Genomic DNA, 16,542 nt, shown 5'->3' with positions numbered 1-16,542 from the left:
ATCATCGATAAAAGTTACAAAATATCTAGACTCAAAAGTAGACACGGTACGCGAGGGACCCCAAACATCGGAGTGAACTAAAGCAAAAAGGGGACGCAACCCGTTTTATCGACTCGATCGAGAAAGGCTCCGAGTATGTTTCCCTAACTGACAAGACTCACAATGTAAAGTGGATAATTTAGATAGACTAGACACCAACTTTTGTAGCTTGGGAAGACCTGGATGACCTAACTGCGCATGTATAATGAGTGGAGAATCTGTGGTGGAGCATGTGGTAGATGACATAGAGAAGTAGTAAAGGTCTTGAGACTCACATCTGACGCCAATCGTCTTTCCCGAACTCCGATCCTGCAGAATAACATTACTATTAGTAAAGGTGATAGAACAATTAAGGGAACGAGTTAAACGACTGACTGACAGTAAATTAAATGGGCAATTAGGTACATATAGGACAGAAGTCACAGAGAGAAATGGTAGAATTTGAACAGTACCAATCCATTGGGATCAGGTTTGAGAACCATTTGCGACAGTTATACTCGGTAAGAAACCAGAGGTAGAGAGGGAAGAGAAAAGACCGATATTACCGGTAACATGATTAGACGCACCAGAATTGAGGATCCAAGTACCAAGAGGAGATGATTGAAAGAAGCAAATAAATGAATTACTAGTGTGTGCAACTGAAGTCGTGGAACCAAAGGTCTGATTAGTCTGACACCACCTGAGAAAATCCTTGTAGCTTGGCGTAGGGCTTGGAAGAGAAGGTGAAGTTTGCATAGTGTCTGGATTATCATTTTGAGTTGCATTTACCCGACGTAGAGGTCTGCCATGTAACTTCCAGCAATGGTCGATAGTATGTCAAAACCGGTTACAATGGTCACAGTTGGGACGAGGTTTGGATTTGGATGATCCTCCTCGAAGGAGATTTTGATTGTTGCCAAGAGATGCAAGGGCAACAGTGTCACCTGGTGTCGGAGCAACAATAGATGGAGGGGAAACCGGACCAAATGCATGAGGTGTAGCCAAGCGCAACAGTTGTTCACTAACTGCATCATAGTTAGATAGTACCTGACAAAATTTGGTTACGAACGGACTCGAGTTCTGGTGGTAGTCCTTTAAGTGCCATGACCATGAAAATTTTACTTTGTTGTTCGGAATGAGTTGTTGCATCTTTTGCATAAGGCATGAGGGTTGCGTAACTCACTTTCAAGGCATCAAGCTTACTTAGATAGGCTTGCATATCCATATTTTGCATATCCATATTTTGCAACTTCAGTGTGTCGAGTTTGAGGATGACACTGTATAGACAAGTGGAGAAGGCTTGATACTGCGCTTGGAGGTTAGGTGCGATGGAAAACCATAACACAGTACACAGAAAGACATAAGTTTTCTTCCATTTAGCGAGTTTTGCGGCAGTAACATCAATCAATTTTGTGGTTAGGTGATCTTCATATCCCTGACCATGAAACTATATATCGACAGCACGAGCCCATATGTTAGAGTTGGATGATCCGGTTAGTTTTTCACATAGGATAAGCAGAACTTTAGTAAACGAGACGAAATCAGCGGGTAAAACTCGGCAAAGAGTTGTCTCTTAGTAGGCTCTGATACCATATTGAATTAGGAGAGACTAAGAGACACTTAGGTTAAACCGTGTGTTTTGAAAAACACTACGGAGACTTTATTATATATAGAGAGATTACAACTAATTACATGATATAATTGATGTGGGACTATTCTATATACAAATATTCGTAACACTATATTTACAAATATGAGCCGACATATTAGAATGTCGTATTTATTATTAATATGAGTATCAGTTTCATATTTTGAGTATATCATTCCTTGATTTAAGGAGTTGACTTTGTGTACCTTCTATAAAAAGAATACTCTTCTACAATTGTCTCAATGTTTACTGTTTGTGACCCACTTTCCAGCTCAAGACAACCTTACATATTTACAGACCTAGCCCCTCTTCAAATTCATGTTTTTATGATATTCAAGACAAAGTCAGGGTTCTTCTCGTTATCAGGAGAAAACACCCTGAGTTTATAGAGCGGGAATAGAGTATTATGTTCTATATGAGCTATTGTCATGGTATGTTGTACTGTGTTAGGAAAGTAAGCGGCGCACATCAATGAACACACAAAATTACGTAGTTCGGAACCTCTTACCTACATTCACGTATGTGTTCCAACAAAATGTATTCATTATCTCAAATAAGATTACTGGGATTGCCACTCATTCAAATTGTGTATCACCTTACAAACTTGAGGGGCCCACTTGTGAGCTATGAGCTACAAGTAATGATAATACACAAACATCTCACTACAAGCGAACCCTCGCATAATTCTCTTCTCTAGGTCATGTTTGGGGATGTTTTATGTAAGAAAAACAATCACTATAGAAGATTGAAGAAACAAAAGTAAAAGACAATAAACGCGATTGATCTTTGTCAACGCAGTTCGGCCATTGGTGCCTACATCTTCGACTATAGAGCAACTTCAGTTTTGTTTTATTTCAGTGATAAATTAGAGTTACAGTATTACACATTATATATAATAGTGTCATTAATTACAGATAATTACAATTCACAATGACTAATTACAATTTATAATCATTATTCTTCTAATCTAGGAAATTAAATTCTTCACAATAAAGGAAAAGATTAATTCCTAATTAACATCTCCTCTCAAATTGATGCGGCTGCTCAAAGAGCATCAATTTATTAAGAAACTGATATCGTGAGCGTGGAACAACCTTGGTAAGAATATCTGTGACCTGCAACTGAGTACTGACATAAGTGATATCAGTCGGTCATCATAGGCGTCGCGAATTGAATGACAATCAACTTCTATATGTTTTGTGCGTTCATGAAATACAGGATTTGCAACAATTTGAATGACACATGTATTGTCAGCATAAAATGAAGTTGACTCTGTTTGGGGAAATCCAAATTCAACTAAAAGACCACGAAGCCAAAGTATTTATGAGCAAGCAGCAGACATGGCACGATACTCAGATTCAGTAGAAAATTTAGAAACTCTTGTGTGTTTCTTACTTTTTCAAGAGATCAATGAAGAACCAAGAAACATACATCAACCAGTGACAAATCGGCGAGTATCAAGGCACCCTGCCAAATCAGCATCACTATAAACACTCAATTGAAGAGAAATTCCAACGGGAAAGAATAATCTACGGTGAGAGGTTTCCCTTCAAGTAGCGAATTATACGACGAATCGCAGTCAAGTGAAGATGGCGAGGAGAATGCATGAATTGACTTACTTGCTTGACAACAAAAGATATGTCAGAGCGAGTAATAATCAAGTAATTAAGGCTACCCACGAGTTGACGATACAATAAGGGACCAGACAAAAGATCACCATCATCACAATGATATTTAACATTAACCTCAAGAGGAGTATCCACCGGATTAGCCGGTTGGAGATCAGCCATAGAAATTAAATCCGTGGCATACTTGTGTTGATCGAGGAAGATCCCCTTGGATGTAGAATAAGCCTCAATACCAAGAAAATAATGCAAATTACCAAGATCTTTCATATGAAACGATGCTTGTAACTGTTGTTTAAGTCTCTGAATAGGAGCATGATTAAAACCAATAATAATCATATCATCAACATACAAAAGAAGTAAGACAATTTGCGTAGATGTGCTATGAATAAATAGAGAGGAATCATACTGACTTTGAGTAAAGGAGAACCCAAGTATAGTGGAGCGAAATTTCTCATACCATGCTCTAGGTGCTTGTTTCAAACCATATTAGAAGCGTTTAAGCTTGCAAACACTCTTGGATGAAGACAACAGACCTTGAGGAGGTGTCATATAAATGTCTTCAGTCAAGTCACCATGAAGAAAAACATTTTCCATTTGATGAAGAGACCATCCATTAGAAGCAACTATAGATATTACAGTGTGAACATTTGTCATTTTGGCAACCGATGCAAATGTCTCATCATAATCAATTCCATATTCATGCTTGTTACCTAAGACAACCAAGCGAGCCTTGTATCGGTTGAGGGCCCATTAAATTTCAATTTCACAGCATACACCCATTTGCATCCAACGGATTTGACATTAGGACGACAAGAGACAATATCCCATGTGAAATTCTCTTGAAGAGCCTGAAGTTCCTCATTCATTGCTTTTATCCAACCGGTACATGATCAAGTGGCGGTTTAGTGTCGGGAAGGGGTGTGGGAACCTGCTTTCTGTGTTTTCTGACAATACATGACCTGGTTTATAACGTGCTATAGATTGAGGCATAATAGAAAACATAGGAAGAGTAACAATATCGTTTATGGCCGGAGAAACACATGGAAACATAAACAATCTCATTTCTCCAAGTAACATCTTTTAACGATGGTAGTGTTTTCAAGATTAGTTACATTCATCCATCGAGTACCTCTTAAATTTCCACTCACTTGCATTTATTTGGAAATTTGAATTGATTTCCCAACATGCTGTTATATTATTGGTATTGCTTGTAGCTTATAGCTTATAGCTTGCATTTATTTCACTAGAGTGCTAAGTTGGTTAAGTATTAGTTGAATTGAATAACTAACAATAGCAGTTATTCTGTTAGTTGGTATTCGTGTCTAGATTGTTCTGTCAGTGGCTTGCACTGACGTTGTATCAAAATCTAGGCTTGATGTTAAGCTTTCTCATCCAAAGAATCATAAGCGGGATATCAAAAATCAGAAATCAGATCATCAAAGATTTCTCTGTTTATCTCTCTCAAATTCTCTAAACCTGTAGATTTCTTCAATTCAACCATGAAAATCTTCTACTTCTTTCCTCCTACATCCTCTTTTTTTACATTTTTCACAGAGCTGTATCTTTTCTGCAAATGCCTAAATAATGTTATTTTGTTCCTATTTAAGCCTTTTAATTCAGTGCATGTTAACATTTGTGTGGTTGGAATTGTTTGTGTATTTCATCTTGATTTCTGGAAACCATAAGCTGGAGATTATGAGATTATTAATTTATTTTATATTATTATTGCACTGACTAATACTTTCCCTCTGAGTTTCAGTCAGAAGCGGCCAAAAAGCTTCCATTTATCCTTGTCATCAATCTCCAGGTATGGATGCCATTATTGTTGTTGCTGACCCACACACTTACACATCGTTGCAAAAGGATGTTAAACATGTTGAGACTTTTGAGTGAAAAAAATCATTTTTAGGTACTTGATTATCAACTATAGTTTTTTGAAATGGCCAATCTTAAATATTGCATCCATGAGTTTCATTTTGATAATCAGGCAATATTTCATATTGCATTCAATTCAGCTTTTTATATATAGACAAAACACAGAATGATTGTCATGTTTTTTTTGGAAAACGGTGGTGGTTGTGGGTGTTTGAGCTGAAGTACCTTTGGCTTTGGTGCCAATCAACACTTAAGTAATTTAGAATTTCATATGTTTCAACTGCACCAAATTGAGGGAAAATTAGTTAGCCTTGGAATAAGTCCTAGTTTTTATCCCTTATTTTCCCAAACTGTAGTAGATTGGTTGGTATTTCATAACCCACTCTGCCTTTATATCATAGCATTGTATGACTCCATATGAATAAGAGCAAGTATGATTCCTCTCTGAAAATTATAGTATAAGTGTATAAACCAGTTTCTCACGGAAATTTTCTTTTGTTTTTTTCTTCATATTATATTCAAATTTCAGGTTCCTGCTAAACCAAACTACAGTCTGGTTCTATATTATGCGGCTGACAGGCCGATAAATAAAAAATCTCTGTTGGCTAAGTTTGTTGATGGAAGTGATGTGTTTCGGGACTCAACATTCAAACTTATTCCAAGTATAGTCGAGGTGTGCGATTCTTGATAAAAAGTTATAAATAAATAAATAAATATATGTATGCTCTGTTTGATGCATTGTGTCTTTGAGTAGCTAATATTTTTCAATGGGCATAGGGATATTGGATGGTCAAGAGGGCTGTTGGAACCAAAGCTTGCTTGTTAGGGAAAGCTGTGACTTGTAAATACTTCAGACAAGATAACTTTTTGGAGGTAATATTACCTTGGCTTTTCTTCTCCATTTTACTTTGGCAAGAGTAGGTGTGAGGAGGTCATAGAAAGAGAAATAAAACTGAAGAGAGAACTCCAGAGAATCTGAAACTAGTTTTCTGAATTCTGAAGTTTTTATTATAATTTGTTAGACTGGTAAATGGCAGTTTAAGCTGTCAGATTCTGTTACTAACAGATTCCGATTACTAAGCCACATTAAACTTGTCCCAAAATACTAAGGCTCTGTCTGGATAAGTAGCTTATTTACCGCTTACCACAAGCACTTATGAATAAGCTAGTTCTATAGCAAAAGATAAAATAAAGTTAAATTATTTTTGTATAAGGCTCTAAGCTATATGTTGTTTTCATTAGTTATTTTGGAGAAATTGTGAAAATAAACTGAAAACTACTTATGAGCAATATCATAAGTTGTTCTCGTAAGTTCTTTCAAAGGTCTCGAGGAATTTACGTCTGTAAATAAGTACAAATAGACCAATCCAAATAGGCCCTGACGGCAATATAGTTTTGGGTCCGGTCAGCCAAGCTATAAGCCCCAGGCCCATTTTGCACATTTTTTAACAGGAACCGCAAGAGAAATACAACTAAAAGTAAAATGCATAAATATGCTTCAAATATTCTCCCCTCAAACTCAGGGCGAGTAACCATAGTTGTTAGGATGTCAACACACTAATCCTGTGCAAGAATATGGCTAACTGCCAACTTTTATTTAGAACCTTTTCACTGACAAAAAATATCAAGCTCCTAATGTTGGATAGAATTTAGTATACTATTGGGTAACATAGGAGTAGAAATTCCTTTCATAGTGCCCATATTTACGTTAGCAAACAAGTCTCATATGTGTTTGGACTAGGAGAGCAAAACAGAGTCATCATTAATATGTTATTATTCAATCTCCAAGAAATCGTCAAAAGCTGACCAAGTGGCTGGATAGAGGCGGATGAATTGGCTTAGTAATCCTATTGGAAAAAATAGATAAAAGTTCTTATGATTTATTCCTCAGCCTTAGGCTGGTTTATATAGTAAAGATATAATTATTACAATTGATTTTCTCTTTAATGGAGAATAAAGAAAAATAAAGGTAATATTAAAGGCAATAATAAAACCGGAAATAATATATTTTCCAACACCTCCCTCAAGTTGGTGCATAGATATCTATCATACCCAACTTGTTTATCAAATGCTCAAAAGCAGGTCTTGCCAAACTTTTGGTTAGGATATCCGCAGTTTGCTGACTTGAAGTCACGAAGGGTAGACATATGATTCACGCATCTAACTTCTCCTTTATGAAGTGTCGATCAATCTCGATATGCTTGGTTCTGTCATGTTGAACTGGATTATGAGTTATGCTAATAGCAGTTTTACTGTCAGAGTACAATTTCAATGGAAGCTCAATTTTCATCTTAAGTTCTTCTAGGACTATAAGGATCCATAATCCTTCACAAATACCTTGAGACATAACTCTAAACTCGGCCTCTGCACTGCTCCTTGCTACAACTCCTTGTTTCTTTTTCCTCCATGTCACAAGATTACCCCCAAACATAGGTACAATATTCATAGGTTGATCTTCTATCTGTGACTGAACCTGCCCAATCGACATCGGTGAAGATAGACACATTTCTTTCACTAGTCTTCTTAAAAAAAATCCTTTTTCAGGATTTCCCTTCAAATATTTCAATATCCTATAGACTGCCTCAAGATGTTCCTTGAAAGGAGAATGCATAAACTGACTCACTACACTAACTGAGAAAGCAATATTAGGTCGGGTGTGTGACAAATAAATCAGTTTCCCAACCAATTTCTGATATCTTCCAGTATCAACAGAAACATTACCTTCTCCCCAAAGTTTAGCATTAGGATCAATAGGGGTATCTGCAAGATGACATCCACTCATTCATGTTTCTTTCAACAAGTCTAGAATGTATTTCTGCTGTGAAACCACAATATCATTCTTTGACCGAACAATCTCCATACCTAGAAAATATCTCATGAATCCTAGGTCCTTGATTTCAAAGTCTACTTCCAATTTCTCTTTTACTTTTGTCATTTCCACTGTATCGTATCCAGTAAGGACAATATCATCAACATAAACAATCAGGACAACAACTTTTTCATCGTGGGAGAACTTTGTGAACAAAGTGTGGTCAGCTTGTCCTTGGATGTACCCATGTTTCTTCATGGACTGAGTGAATTTTTCAAATCAAGCTCTAGGGGACTACTTTAATCCATACAAAGACTTATTTAGTTTGCACATATTTGATCCAAATTTGTTTTCAAAGCCAGGAGGAATGTCCATATATACTTCTTCTTCTAGATCGCCAGTAAGAAAGACATTCTTAACATCTAACTGATGCAAAGGCCAATCCATGTTAGCAGCAAGAGACAAAAGAATTCTGACAGTGTTCAATTTTGCAACAGGAGCAAATGTTTCTGAGTAATCTATACCATAAGTCTGAGTAAAGTCTTTAGCCACCAAGTGAGCCTTGTACCTTTCAATTGACCCATCTGAATTATACTTCACAGTAAACACCCATTTGCATCCAACTGTCTTCTTGCCATCTGGTAGTGATGTAACACTCAAAGTTTTGTTCTTTTCAAGAGCTTTCATCTCCTCAAGTACAACTTCCCTCCACTTTGGAATTTCTAGAGCAACCTGTACATTTTTTGAAATTTCTACACTAGACAATTTTGAGGTGAAGGCAGACATAGATGAAGACAAATTTGAATATGATATAAAATTGGACATGGGATGTTTAGTGCAAGATCTGACAGGTTTTCTAATGACAACAGGATCATCTATATCAGGATACAAAATACGACTCTCAGAAACAGAGATAGACTTACATTTCCTTTTGTTAGGAAGTTGATCATTCCCCGGTTCAGATTCCTGGCAGTGTTGAGATGTGGATTGGTCATTTCCTTTATGGTGCTAACCTTTCCTTTCCAAGTCCTGTTTCCTAATTCAAATTTGTTTTCTTGAAATGACTCATTATTTTGTGGCATTTCAATTAGATCATCATTATCATCGTTTTCAGGATTCTCATTGTTTTCTACAAGAGAAAATGTAGGCTCGGATTCACAAGGTTCCTTACTCATAACAGGAGTAGGATCAGATAAAGAATCATGGCCATTTTCTGTTGGTGCAGGTGTAAAAATCTCAGAATTTTGTGATACTGACAAAAATAAGTTATTTAAAAAACTCATGTCCTCAATTTGAAACGAGTCTTCGTTTATCTCCCCCCCTTGAAGATGAGTGTCATCAAAAAAATGTTTATTCTCAAAGAATGTAATATCCATAGTAACAAACATTTTCTTATTTTTTGGATCAAAACATTTATATCCTTTTTGAGTTGGGGAGTATCCAACAAAGACACATTTTATAGCACGTGGCTCAAGTTTTCCAACATTTTTATGTTCATGAACAAAGGTTTTTAAAGTCAAATCAGTTAAAACACGAGTACTAGGAAAACATTCTTTGAAGACATTAATAAGAGTTTGAAAATTGAGAATTTTGGAGGGCATTCTGTTAATTAAATACGTAGTTGTTAAAACAGCTTCGCCCCACAAATAATTTAGTACTTTATTTGAAAAAAATAGAGCTCTAGCAACCTCTAGTAAATGTCTATTTTTCCTTTCGGTCACTCCATTTTATTGAGGAGTATTAGGACATGAACTTTGATGTACAATCCCATTTTTTAGAAAAAAATTATCCAGGATAGTGTTAAAATATTTTTTGCCATTATCACTTCTAAAGACTTGGATATTTGTTTGAAATTGATTCTGTACCATTGAAAAAAAATTCTTTATAGCCTGACAAAAATTTGACTTCCCCTTTAACAAGTGCACCCAACATACTCTTCTATGGTCATCTATAAATGTGATAAACCATTTTTTGAGAGAGAGTGTACTTGTACGGTTAGGATCCCAAACATCACTGTGAATGAAAAAAGTTTTGATGGTTTATAAGGCTGTATTGAAAACTGGGAACGATGATGCTTTGCAAACTCACATGTTTCACATTTAAACGGAGAAAAGTTCTTATTGTGAAATATCTTAGGAAACAAGTGTTTTAAGTAACGAAAAATAGGATGACTTAATCTTAAATGTCATATCATAATGTTGTTATCTTTATTATTCAAAACAGAAAAAGACTAAAAGCAGGAATTTATTGTTTTTGAAGGTAGTTGTGATGCAGACCCAATGTCAAGGTAGTAGAGTCCTCCACTCTACTTAGCACTGCCAATCATCTTCCCCGAGTTCAAATCCTGAAAAATACAGTGAGATCGGAAAAAATTAGTTTGACAATTTATATCTTGCGCTAATTTACTGACGGACATTAAATTAAAAGATAAATTTGGAACATGAAGGACATTTTTAAGAGTTAGCATTGGACAAAACACAACTGATCATTTACCTGCAATGGCTGAAAAAGAGTCATCTGCGATTTTTATTTTTTTATTACGTGCACATGGAGTATATGAAAAGAACAAAGTAGATTCACCTGTCATGTGATCAGAGGCACCTTGATCAGAATTACTAGCCTAAAATGCACAACCACTTTTCTTCTCTTAATTATGAGGTTTGTCTTTGAACTTCCAACAAGTTTCATGTGTATGCCATTCGCGCTTGGAGTGATCACACCAAGGAACTTTGTCTGACCTTCTTCCCTCATCAAGGTTCCTAGTAGCCTGAGCTGAGCCTTCAGATTCAGAGCTTCGTGGTGTTTTGCCCATCATAATACCTTGTTGTGCCTCCTCCCTTCTTATTTCTGCAAAAGTTTCACGAAGAGTTGACAATGGTACTTTTCATAAAACTCTACCTCTTACCTCATCAAGGTCTTTATTGAGTCCAACGAGAAACATGAATACACGATTATTTCCTTGCCTCTTGAGAAACAAAACACTGTCTTCTGTACTCCTCTATTTGTCATCATAACAGAGATCTAACTCTTGCCACAGTGTCAAAAGTTTATTGTAATAAACAGTTACACTCCTGTCACCTTGTTTCGCATGCCATAAATTTGATTTTAAACCAAAAATTTGAGAGGAGTTTTGAATATCAGAGTAGGTTTCTTTAACAGCTTCCCACACATCCTTTGCTGAAGGTAAAAACATGTAAGGCTTACCTATTCCAATTTCCATGGAGCTTACTAGCCACGCAATAATCAGGGGGTTTTTCGACTTCCATTGTTTGTAACGATGGTCTCCTGTTGCCGATTCAGCTAGTGCTCCTGTTAAGAAACCAAATTTTCCTTTGCTATCCAATACCAACCGAACGGTTTGAGCCCATTCATTATAATTATTCCCATTCATTTTAGGGATATTGACCTTGAGGGAAGTATGAGAAACCCTCTTGATCATTACCGTCTATATTGGAATAACTGTCACAAAAAACAATGTTGTTCCTGATTCCATTGTTGCAGTCATTACTGCCATTGTTTATGACCACCAGAGGTTGCGGTTGTTCGCCTTGGTTGGATCCGATGTAGGTCTGTGATGGGGAAGGCCACAGGTTGTGGAAAGCTTTACAGTGACCCCTAACCCAGTGCTCTTAATACCATATTGGAAAAAATAGGTAAAAACTGTTAGCCTTAGGCTGGTTTATATAGTGAAGATATAATTATTACAATTGATTTTCTCCTTAATGGAGAATAAAGAAAAATAAAGATAGTATTAAAGACAATAATAAAATCGGAAATAATATATTTTCCAACAAATCCCAATCATGATAATGTCATCTAGATCTAGTAGATAATAAGCAATACCATGAAGTGTGAATAAAAAGGATAGGTTTACTAGGATTGATTGAACCCAAGTTGCAACAATGCAAAATATCTTTCTGACCAAATCCAAGGTGTTTGTTTAAGACCATATAAAAACCATATGTAATATAAATTGGATCGGGATTGTTATTAATATCAGGCTAATTTAAGGTATCCCATATAAATTGCGCGGTCCATGCTAATGCCTACAAAACATTAACATTCATGTGTACGTTTTTTAATTTGAATTTTCCTAATCATTGTAAATTCCCAATTCAACTTTGTTGAAATTGTGTGCATAATACGCTAGTTGGTTGTTGAGCTGAGCTTCTGTATACATATACTAGTAATTTATCGGTCACTTCATGTTGTCCAATAAATTTCACTTTCATCTGTCAAAAATGATTAAACTTTGAAGGTAATCTTTTGTATTTATGCAGATTGACGTTGACATTGGATCATCCTCTGTAGCTAGAGGTGTCATTAGCCTTGTTCTAGGATATGTTACAAGCCTAGTCGTCGACCTTGCCATTTTGATAGAGGTTTGTGCTTTCTGCCTCTTGTCATAATTATTCGGGACAAACTATCTACTATTGGTTTCATCTTCCCTAGTTTCTTTTGATATAGACTTGATATTTGGCGAGAATATGGAAACTGTGATTTTATGGAACTGTGCTTTTATGCAATTCTTTTGTGTATTGGAAAGGGAGGGATGTTCTTCAAAGAGTGTCTCTGTTTACCCTTTAATTTCATTATGGGATAGGATTGTATTTATGATTTCTATTTAGTGCCGTATACTAATATGTGAAGAGAGATTGGAATTTGGATCTCTTCTCACAGGTTATCTTTTATTTGGCAAAAAGATGGCTTAGCTCTTATTCAGAAGGCATATACTATAATTATGTTAAAAATACATAAAATGAACAACTAACTATATCAAAACCTGAATATTTTTTAGAAGGGAATGGCTGGAACTGATTATATCAACATCCCTCTCTGACAGAATAAGCAATTGAAGTAATTCTTAGGTTTTTACAAGCCTGTATCTAGCCTAAACAAAAATAAGCTGACAACCCAACTTTTGAATTTGTTGTCTCTCTTTTATTTTTGTTGTCATTGTTGTTGATTTATAAGTATCAACAACTTGTTTACATTAATACATAATGAGAAATATAATGAAATGTTACTACCGCTCAAACTAGTTGAACTACCTCTCTCCCAAAATTTATCCTTTCATTATAGCAATAACATGCAGAAGGTTTGCAGTTTTTATATGTTAGGCTTCTTGGTGCATGTCATTTCTTGCATGATTGTGTTTACCTCTATTACATTTTAATGTTGTGTGGCAAGTATTCAGAGATACGCATCAACCGTGTTTCATCAGTATATGCTTACCATATATTTCAGATATTGACTCATGTTATATTTGCAGGCACAACAAGAGGCGGAGCTGCCAGAATACATTCTTGGAACTGTCCGATTAAACCGTTTGAAGCTTGAATCTGCCATACCATTGGAGGTTTAAGGTGTTCTGCCAGAAATATTAAATCACTCAGTTCCATAATGTGTTTGGACGAGGGAATGCTATTTATTTTAGGGAATTCAAATTCCTCGATGTAAATTTCATTGGAGATTAAAGAAAATGCACTTGAAGTGTAATTATCTAATAGAATTATATGTCATGTAAGTATTTTAAAATTAAAAGTGTGATTTTGTGGGATACACGTTCTTCATTGGTGGACAGTAATACTTTTCTTTCATCTTGTTTTAATTAAAAACATTGGAGAAATTTCAAAACTATAAGAATTTATAGAGTATTTTGTCTAAATTTTAAATAACACATAAAAATAAGAAATTTGAAATTTCTATATCTTATTCTATATCATATGAATATCAATTTGATTTTTATTCTATACCATCTGAATATCAAATTGATTCTTATAATATTTTAAATTTTGCAAGTTGATCTTTATATTTTTCAAAACTGTCAAATTGATTTATAACATTTTTTAAATATGATATAAACCTTATAACATTTTTAAAAACGGTTTAAAAAATGACAATTAAACATTTTATTATTCTATTCAAGCAATAGAATTTAGAAATAAAGAAAATTATTTAAATTATTTAAAATTAATTTAAAATATATATTTAATTACTCGATTAAACATATTCTAAAGCTTTTGTTTTCAAGTTTAGAAGAGGAGAAAGGAGAAAAGAGTTTTGAGGGGGAAAAGAGTAGAAAAGAGACATTAAAGAAATGATAGTCCTCATAAATTGTAATCTAGTTGTTATAGTCAGACTGAGATTGTGCCCTACCTGTATAATACTTTGTTAACAAGTATTTTGTATATTAAACCTATAAAAAATGTGAATTGATTACACCTATAAAAAAATGTGAATTGAATCGATATGTTGTCATTTTCTTTTTATTTTACATTGTTTGAAGTAGAACTCTCAAAACGGATTACTCAGGCCGGCTCTGATGGGTCTTTGCTTTTTAGGATTAGGTCAAAAAAGATTTATTGTAATATGAATTCAAAATTTACTATCGAAGTCGGTCCTATACGAACTTTGGACTACTTAACCATAAACGAACTATTTTTCAAAATTATTTATTTACAATAATTAAAATAAAAACTCATAATATTTATTATAAATATTGTAACAAAATATATGTATATGTCATAATATATAAGTACAATATTATTTTTTATAAATACTATAACATATTTTTAAATATAATATATGTCTAAATTATATGAAGTCATATTCAAATATTTAATATAAGAACAAATAGAAGGAGAAAATTGTGAAGTAAAATACATACAAAAATTAAATATTACTTTGATTATATTAATGTATTTAAATGAGAAGTATTGGATAAATTATAGATATAATTTTGGAGGGGCAAGGAAGATCAATGTATTGTTTTAGAATAAAATAATATAAATATTAATATAACTTTTTTAAATTTATAGTAAGACGGACCTAACGGATACCGTGGCTCATACGGACTAGCTCTAATAGGGAGCATTTAAGTTGACACTCCCCCACTTGAACCCGACGACCCCCTCCTCCCCCATTTTGAGCAAATTTACCTTTATACTCTTCACAAAATTCCAATTTTTTTGAAACTTACCGTATGTTATTGAAAATTTTGAATATATACCGAAAATTTTGTATTAACGCTATTGTTAGACATCTACCATAAGTTTAAAATTTTCGATAAAAACGTATCAGAAATTTTAAATTTTCCGATAAAACAATATCAGAAATTTCAAAATTTTCGGTAGAGATATATCGAACATTATGCATTTTGCGTAAAATGTCACAAATTTCCAGAATTTTAAAATTTCCAAAATACCAAAAATTTTAAAATTTCCGATATTAGCCCAGAATTTCCAAAAACATGAAATTTCGGTATTTTTGGCACAGCGGATTGCATAAATGGTTCGATAATGTTGGTGCAAAGGTAGAATGAAAGATGAATATTCTATTAAGAGAATGACGGCTACAAAACATGATAAAAGTTACAATGATTGTCACCCTATTTATAAGCTAAAACTAGGGTTATTAGAATAGGATAAAATACTAAAATACCCTCTAACAAACTTAGGGGCTAAGAAAATAATATAATTAATAAATATGAATTACTTCTAATACCATCCCTTAATTCATATTCCATCAAAGCTTGTAACACCAATTTCATCCCTTAATCTGAGGAATTGATCAGTCTTGATAGCTTTCGTCAGAACATCTGTCAACTGTTTCTGAGTGCTGCAGTGTACAACTTCTAACACTCCCCTCTGAACTTGATGTCTCAGAAAATGATACTTGGTCTCAATGTGCTTGCTTCTCCCATGCAACACTGGGTTTCTGGCAAGATTGATTGCAGACTTGTTGTCAATCATCAGCTTCAGAGGTTTGTTTACTTTAATCTTCAGATCCTGCAATAGATTCAGAATCCACACAGCTTGGCATGCAGTAACCGCACCTGCAATGTATTCAGCTTCACAAGTTGACAATGCCACAACAGGTTGCTTCTTGGAACACCAAGAAATTGGACCTCCCAGAAATTTGAATAAGTACCCAGATGTACTTCTTCTGTCAACTCTGTCTCCACACCAATCAGAATCTGAATAACTCAGAAGTTCTGACTCATCCTTTCTTCCAGAAGGAAATAATACTCCATACTTCAGAGTTCCCTTGATATACCTCAGAATCCTGACAGCAGCTTGGTAATGGGACCACTTAGGTTTACTCATGAACCTACTAACCATCCCAACTGAATAGCAAATATCAGGTCTGGTATTGCACAAATACCTCAGAGAACCAACCAACTGTTTGAAGGTTGTAGCGTCCACATCCTTTCCATCAGAGTCAGAATCCAGTTTCTGATTTGTATCAGAAGGTGTGACAGCAATCTTACAATTCTTCAGTTCAAATCTCTTCAGAAGTTCTAATTCATACTTGAGCTGATGCAAAATAATACCTTTCTCAGAGTATCTGAATTCCATCCCTAGAAAGTATGTCATTTTGCCTAGATCAGTCATTTCGAATTCATTCATCAGAACTTTCTTGAACTTGGCTATCTCCTGTTCAGAACTTCCAGTCAGCAGTATATCATCAACATATAAACATACCAGAGTCATATTTCCTTCAGAAGTATGCTGAACATAGACACCGTACTCCATCTCACATCTCTGAAAGCCTTGCTTCTT

The 16,542-nt window shown here is 34.8% G+C and overlaps 1 protein-coding gene across 1 annotated transcript in view; it reads left to right on the top strand.

Moving 5' to 3' along the window:
- Positions 1–13,540, top strand: part of LOC127073435 (protein ENHANCED DISEASE RESISTANCE 2) — a 35,675-nt gene extending 22,135 nt beyond the window's left edge. The window contains exons 18-22 of the mRNA XM_051014583.1: positions 5,054–5,101; positions 5,699–5,842; positions 5,947–6,042; positions 12,259–12,360; positions 13,251–13,540. Coding sequence (XP_050870540.1) covers positions 5,054–5,101; positions 5,699–5,842; positions 5,947–6,042; positions 12,259–12,360; positions 13,251–13,343 — 483 coding nt within the window. The 3' untranslated portion in view covers positions 13,344–13,540. The remainder of the gene's footprint in view (positions 1–5,053; positions 5,102–5,698; positions 5,843–5,946; positions 6,043–12,258; positions 12,361–13,250) is intronic.
- Positions 13,541–16,542: the final 3,002 nt, after the last annotated feature.

Source organism: Lathyrus oleraceus, chromosome 4 (assembly GCF_024323335.1).
Source record: "Lathyrus oleraceus cultivar Zhongwan6 chromosome 4, CAAS_Psat_ZW6_1.0, whole genome shotgun sequence".
In the NCBI taxonomy this organism is placed as follows: Eukaryota; Viridiplantae; Streptophyta; class Magnoliopsida; order Fabales; family Fabaceae; genus Lathyrus; species Lathyrus oleraceus.
This window is presented reverse-complemented; position numbering and strand designations above follow the sequence as displayed.